At 36.5% G+C, this 7,105-nt stretch overlaps 1 protein-coding gene across 1 annotated transcript; it reads right to left on the bottom strand.

Annotated features, from left to right (window-relative positions):
• Positions 1-443: 443 nt before the first annotated feature.
• On the bottom strand, positions 444-2,258 carry LOC113319422 (probable microtubule-binding protein TANGLED). Its single transcript, XM_026567676.1, has 3 exons — positions 1,936-2,258; positions 1,776-1,846; positions 444-1,385 (listed from the first exon to the last, which is right to left on the bottom strand). The coding sequence occupies exons 1-3, from the start codon at positions 2,160-2,162 to the stop codon at positions 595-597; spliced, it is 1,089 nt and encodes a 362-aa protein (XP_026423461.1). The 5' UTR covers positions 2,163-2,258; the 3' UTR covers positions 444-594.
• Between the last annotated feature and the right edge of the window lie 4,847 nt (positions 2,259-7,105).

The following is a 7,105-nucleotide window of genomic DNA, read 5'->3' as shown; positions in this document are numbered from 1 at the left end:
TCAGCCATGACATTAGCTTGGTGGACTAGCTACAATCATGTCTAAGAAACTGGGTGCCAACCAGAGGCCAGAGGGTAATCGGGTATACTTCCTTGGTTCCAATTGTTGTTGTTTTTGTTTTTTTGTATAAAATGGCAGGAAGGAAATAAGTTAACTATGCAGCGGCGCTGGCGACAGATACCCAAAGGGAATTAGAGTTGCATTACACTGTATTTGCTGATTGCGCTCTAAAGAGGAACCTAAGCCTGTCAAAAAAAGCTTTCAGCCAGACCCATGCCCAGACAAGATGGTAATCAATCCAATCCTGGATGAAGCTCTACGAATTGTAATGGATTGTTCGGATTTAGATACCCCTTTCTTCAGTAATGAAAACCTCAAAACCGAAGGCAAAAATAAGCTTCCGAGTGGAATTCAGCAAAACATCCTTCAAGGAAATGGGCGACTTTATATAACCAAATTTACAAGGAAAACAAATTTGTTTATTGAAACAACTTCACAAATGTGTAGATATAAAAATTAAATTAATACCACACAACCAATATTGACATCGAGGAAATATCTGAACCAAATTCAAACAAATACGGAGGAACCCCTTCAAACTCTCCAGTTGGAAGAGGATGATCTCACAGGAGTTGAAAACGGTCGCTGTTTCAATCCACTCATCATTCCACCACCCTTTTGTTGCGCTGATGATTTGTTCCTTAGCGGTGAATCCAATTTGTTTGCCAGTTTTGAGGGTGAAAATGATCTTCTTATCTTGGAAGCTGTAGAAACCTTTGGGGATTTTTTGCTCAAAGCTGATGTGGATCTTGTTGGAGACAAAGAAACTTGAGTAGTCTTGATCTTCACCTGAAATTTTGAATTCGAAGGGGGAGATTTAATCAAGAATTTATGGGGAGTTGTTGGTCGGGGTCTTGCAATTATCGGAGATCGTGTCTTACAGAATTTGTGTTGGTGATTGGATGGTGATGAAAGGAACAATGGGTTAGGAAACAGAACAGTCTTCTTAGCCCAAGGTTTATTCTTGGGGGATACACGATTGGCAGTGTACCAATTTTCTTTTCCGAATTCTCTTTTGTTAGGAGAGAGCTTGAAATTGATACGTGATCGGCACCTCTGAAGACGTGGTGGATCCAATTCTGATCGAATAGACTGCATTGCAACTTGTTTCTCTCTTTTTCTTCTTGCTTTCATTTCCGTGCATTCAGGCTGTGACTTTGAAATCCTAACTCGACTCATAGGAGTTTTGGGATCTTCTGCCGCAGGTTTCTTTGTCTTCACAACAACAGCTTCAACTACTTCCCTTGCAAATTGACTGGCTTGAAGAATCTCTCCTACCGTTTCTCCAACCAGCATCGCAGGCAATGACATACGACGCCATTCCCCTGTTTTAGTTTCAGTCAATTGCGAAATTAGACCAGTAATAGAACAAAAAAAACACACAAAAAATCTTCAAATCATAAATCCTAAAATCAAGCGGCGGGGCTATACGCCTATGCTAATTCTGCATTATGTGTGACCATTCCACTTAGCCACTGTTTTACAGAAGAAGAACAGTTCCTAAGCTTCCATTAATTAGTACACAAGGAAGATCAAATCAAAGACGTTTGCTACGAAGAATTCATACAGGAAACGGTTGGGGCAGCGAAGCCCACCAATAATAACATTCAACAAATAAATCAGAAATCATTATATCTCACCTAATGTCAATATAATCAAACAGATATGACAAACATCAAATTGAACACAATTAAAGCTTAATTATCAGTTCATACCGCATTTACTCTGTAAGGAACCTTGAAATTTTCCAACCGGAGACTTTCGAGATGCGGTTGAGTTCTTCATCCTTCATAAAGGTTAAACAAAAACCCCAATTTAAAACAGAGATCAAAGACTGAAAAATAAACAGAGGAGTATACGAATTGGATTTTTTACCTAAGAGATTCTTGTTTGCAGCGAATACTAGTTTTCAAATAAGCTCTTGTACTCCGTGGACTAAGACTAACACCAGAAATAACCTTATTTCCACCTGCAACTGTATACTGAAGCTCTTGTAATCGAGCCATACATCGATCCACCTTCTTGACTGTTTCTCTCAATAGATTAGAATTGAGCGGTGGATTTGCCATTTTCTTCAGTTTTAGTGGAGATTTGGCAACCATTTTGTGAGAAATAAAATGGGTTTTCAAGGATTTGATTTTCTTCTCTTCCCACTTAATCACAATCAATTTCGAGAGGAATTAAAGGTCAAAACGGAAGAGTTGTTTCCAAACTTTTCAAAAGAACTAGAAAGATAAGTAGTAACGTATTGATTTCATTTCTCAACGGTCATATCTCTAAACTACTAAAAAGAATACAACGGCTATTAATTATTGACTTTTGTCTCGCATTTGTTTGGGTTTTTGGGACCTCGGGGTCCTTGGGAGGGAATTATTTTCTAAATGTGGGACCTACTTTATTAGCACTTTTAACTTTCAGTTTAATGTGTAGCGATAGATAATATGAAGAAGATATGTCCTGCTGAATTACAACTAAACTAAACTAAGACTACAATAAACTCGTAAACTGATTGGTTGTACTAGATTTTGTGCCCGTGCTACGCACCGGACAGAGCCGAAAACGTGCACCATCATTTTTTTTTCTTTTAATTATATTTTTGGTTGGTAGGCTCGTCCCGTCGCGATGCATCTTTTATTTGGTATGATTCGGCTTCGCTTCAACCCGTCCTGATGCACGCTTAGTATTTTTGATTTGACCCGTCCCAATACATGCTTAGGATTTTTGATTTGGTATGACTCGGCTTCGCCTCGCCCCGATGCATTTTTACTATAGAACCAAAAGTAAATTTAAGCAGACTCATTCTTTAGAATGCAGGAAACATAAGCAAAAAAAATAATTTCACTGAATGCAAAAGATATGTTTTTACGTATGTGGTATTTTTAGTCAATTACACAAAAAGAAAAAGGAAAAACAATTTTAAAAAATACACACCACAAAGGCTCTAAGAAGTTCAAAGATTAATTGACAACAAATAAAAGGATCTCATCACTAACAACAAAAAATTCAGTTACTGCATTTCCAAAAAAAAACGGTATTATGAGCATCTATGGTATTGTCGTTGGCACTCATGAAATTGTTGAATGCCATAAAACAGAAACTTAGTTACATCGTCGTCTTTCGTCCTTCCTGAATGACTCGTGTCTTTTTTCCTTTTGTTGATAACAATTTACTTGTGGGACCATAGCTAACACTCCTCTTCTTCTCCTTTCTGCCATTCATGTATCCTTACCTCGAATGACAGTATCACCTGTGTACAAAGTCCGTGATCCACCAGTGATAAAAACAACTTACCCCTTGTTGTGGATGCTTTCTGAACCATAAACACCTGCAAAGCCAAATAGACTAAAAGAAGCAAACATTTTGCCCATAATATACATGATCAGTATAGGTAAAGTCATGTGCAAACCGAAGAGTGTAGCTCCCTAAGATTGGAGATACATTAATTTAGGATATTAAAACATTGGGTGAAACTACAGAATTATTTAATAAGTTAAGAAAGTAGTCTTAGAAATCTTACCATGTTTGTCATCACTATAAATTATCTAAATAACCCATCATTTTATTTGCTCCTTTAGATTCACGTTCCTAAGAAGTAAGTCACACCAATAACCTTCTTGTTCTTGTTTTTCCGGTAAAAGATAAACATAAAACCACAACTAACCATCATGGAAAAAAATTAATGTACCAACTGCTCAAACTAAACCCTAATTCATGATACAAAACCAACTTAATGGTCTATTAAATACTAATACTCCAAATAAAATCCATGTCATTGCACCAAATAAGATTCAGTGCATACACAACCAATTCTGGTATCATCCATCTTGAATATCCACCAACTAATTTACAGTTTAGAGGTGGGTGCACCCCATTGAAGAGGCCAAGTAACTATTTTTATACATTTTAATTTCGTCAAGAGTAGTTGTACCCCCGTCGAAGTGGGTTTGTGATTTTTATTTTTTATAATCTGCCAATCTCCTAATCGAAGTGCCTTGACCGAGCATTTAGTAGTTTGATGAATCCTCAAAAAGGGAAAAGGAAAAAAAGCTAGTAATGGAAGCAAATTTGATCTTCAGCTCAGAAAACAGGTTCTTCCAAATGGCACATGAATATACTGATATCGGTTAAATGTGAGAAGGGCAATACTACAAATAACTGTATACAACTAATTTAAATGACCCAAAATTAGTTCAAAATGTTAAATGCTGCTAAAATAGTTCCACCAACAAAAAAAAAATAAAAAATAAAATAATACATACCTGTCTAATCCCATAGGACAGTAAAAAGAATTAAGATTAAAGATAAATACCATGAAAGTAAGGCTCATATATAGCTTATGCACCAAAAACACCTCCAGAAGTTGGAGTATCTAACATGACAGGTGTATTCCTTTAACCTGTTAAAAAAATCCTACAGTAGCATTCAAAAATTAACACATTGCGCAAAGTCAATTTGAATATATGCACAATTATATAAAACCGTTTGATAAGATACTCAAATGTAAAAACGGTTCTTTTCTTTAAGGACAAATTTGATATGGTTGCAGGAAGCCTTCCTAAAGTCTGGGGATCAATTATGGATGAATCTATGAAATTCAAGGAAAACCCATCTTTAGGAAACCATCGTTTCTGAACATAAATCCCTTAATGGAAAATCCAAAATTATGATTTATACAGAACATAAATCAGTCATGAAAATCCAAAAAACTAACACCAGCCCATGAAAGTAATAGACAAACACTATCAGAAATTGGATAAAAGGATGAAACTTACCTGCATATCTTCTTTCTTAGCTTGTAATTTCTTTGCCTTCTTTTCTCCTATTTACAGAAACCAAATCAAAATTCAGAAAATTTAAACAAACTTATTAGAAATAAAGAGGAAATAGAGAGTAAACAATTAGGGTTTCCATTCAATTTTCCATAATTAGAATAAAAAGAATTGGAATTTTTATTTCATAATTGGGATTTCAAAAATCCTAACTGAAATTAAATTAAAGCTTCATATGAACAGACTTAATAGAAGATCGCAAATAGGGATCACAATATGAAACCAAACAAATTGAACATATTACTTTTTTGGTAATAGATCAATAAAATCTATACCAAAATCTCAAATATGAAATCTCAAACCCTAGTCATACCCGTCTCAAACCCTAAAAGCTCTATATTTAACTTGAGCAAAAAGAACCATAATAACAAAGAAGAAATACCGTATCACAGCACCATCACCGACTCTGTTGGATTTCAGTTCGTAGTGTTGAAGAAGATTGGAAACATAAAAGAGTGGTTGAAAGTGTGGAACTGAGAAGAAAACTGAGGAGTTAGTATTAGCTAGGATCAGTAAAAAAAAAAAAGGATTAGTAACTTACGTGTTGTATAGGGCTGAACATAACCGACTCAACCTGCCGACCCAACTCGCACCCGATCCAACCCACATAGGCGTGGGTTGACTATGGGTGAGGCATGCCAGAACCCACCGTATGTTGGGTCGGTTGCTGGTAGAAACTTACGTCACCCGAACCGACCCATCCACCCGCCCAAGATTCCCTAACCCTTAGATTATCTATCTAGAATGAATCACAACCATTGAATGGACGATATAAAATACCTAACCCTAAGCATCGCTAACTTTCATTTGTTTCTCTTTTCACTTCGGCCTCTTCTTTTCTCCTTCTCAGACAGACACAAACTGCATTTTTTTCACTCTTCGCTCGATCTTTGAATTCTCAACTCAAATTCGCTGTGTAGATCACCACAACAGGCAGCAGAAATCCAATAACGGAAGGTAACTAGGTAAGACTAAAAACCATTATAATATATTTGATTATGTGATTTTCTGTGATTTTCAATTTGGGGTTTATCTGTTTAGGGTTTTGTTTTTTATTTCAATTTGGGGTTTATCTGTTTTATGTTTGATTAATTGATTCTGAGATTTTCTGGCTTTGTTTTGTTAATCTTTTGTGTATGTTGGAATTGGATTTTGGGGATTTTGTTAATCATAAATAGTTCATTAATCTTCTGTTTCTGTTTTTGTTGCATTCTTGTGTAAGTTATTATGGTTGAAATCTCAGAAGATGATTCTGCTTCTAATCTTCCAGTTATACATGGAGTGGCATCACAAATGGGACCTCCCCCTCCATGTTCACCGCGTTCTGGACAACTGCTTGGACCATCAGCAGGGACAGGGATTACAGCTGGCTCATCTACACCAGCTTCTGAACCTTCACAATCTTGTGCCGCAGATGAATGCTTAGTTAATAAGCCTAATGGTGGTATGCAGAGATCAAAGGTATGGGGACGCTACGATATTTATCAAAATTGTTAGAGAGCCATGTGCAAATATTGCAAAAAGGATAATTACAAGATTGGCGGTAAGAATTCGGAAGGTAAGAATCATGGGACTTCTAACCTCCAAAATCATTTTGATAAGTGTCATAAGTATAAGAGTGAAATGAATAAGGAAGCTAGAGCCTCAGAACAACAAACACTTGATTTCCAACCTTGCAATATTGGAGAGGAACCACACTTTTAAGTAACTTTTTATGATGTCTTTTGGTAAAATCTATAAGTTTGAATGTCTGTAAGTAAGTTTGAATGTCTGTAACTGTAATGTTCATTGTATTTTATGGTGGGTGACCTAAGATCCACCCGACCCAACCCGTTGTAATGTGGGTCGGGTGAAAACCGACCCATTGTAATGTTGGGTTGGTTGCGAGCGACAACTTCTGTTACCCGCCATCTGTGGGTTGGGTGGTGGGTGAGGCCAAAACCGACCCATGTGCAGCCCTAGTGTTGTATACCTAACGGACGTGAGTAACCTCCAGTTAAATATTCGGTGTAAACCAAGTGTGAATAATTATTTAGCTGAAAATCTACACATAAGTGTTGTATACCCACGTTTTTGCTAACAGGGTTACAAACGGCCAGTTAAATATAGGGTGTAAACAGAGTATTCTTCAAATTTTAATGCTTAGACCAATAGAGTCCCTCCACTTGTCCTTTCCAGAATTTCTCTAGTTCAAAGCTTTTATCTCATTTAATTTG

Source organism: Papaver somniferum, chromosome 10 (assembly GCF_003573695.1).
Source record: "Papaver somniferum cultivar HN1 chromosome 10, ASM357369v1, whole genome shotgun sequence".
In the NCBI taxonomy this organism is placed as follows: Eukaryota; Viridiplantae; Streptophyta; class Magnoliopsida; order Ranunculales; family Papaveraceae; genus Papaver; species Papaver somniferum.
Note: the sequence above shows the minus strand (reverse complement) of the source record. Positions and strands in the feature narration are given on the sequence as shown.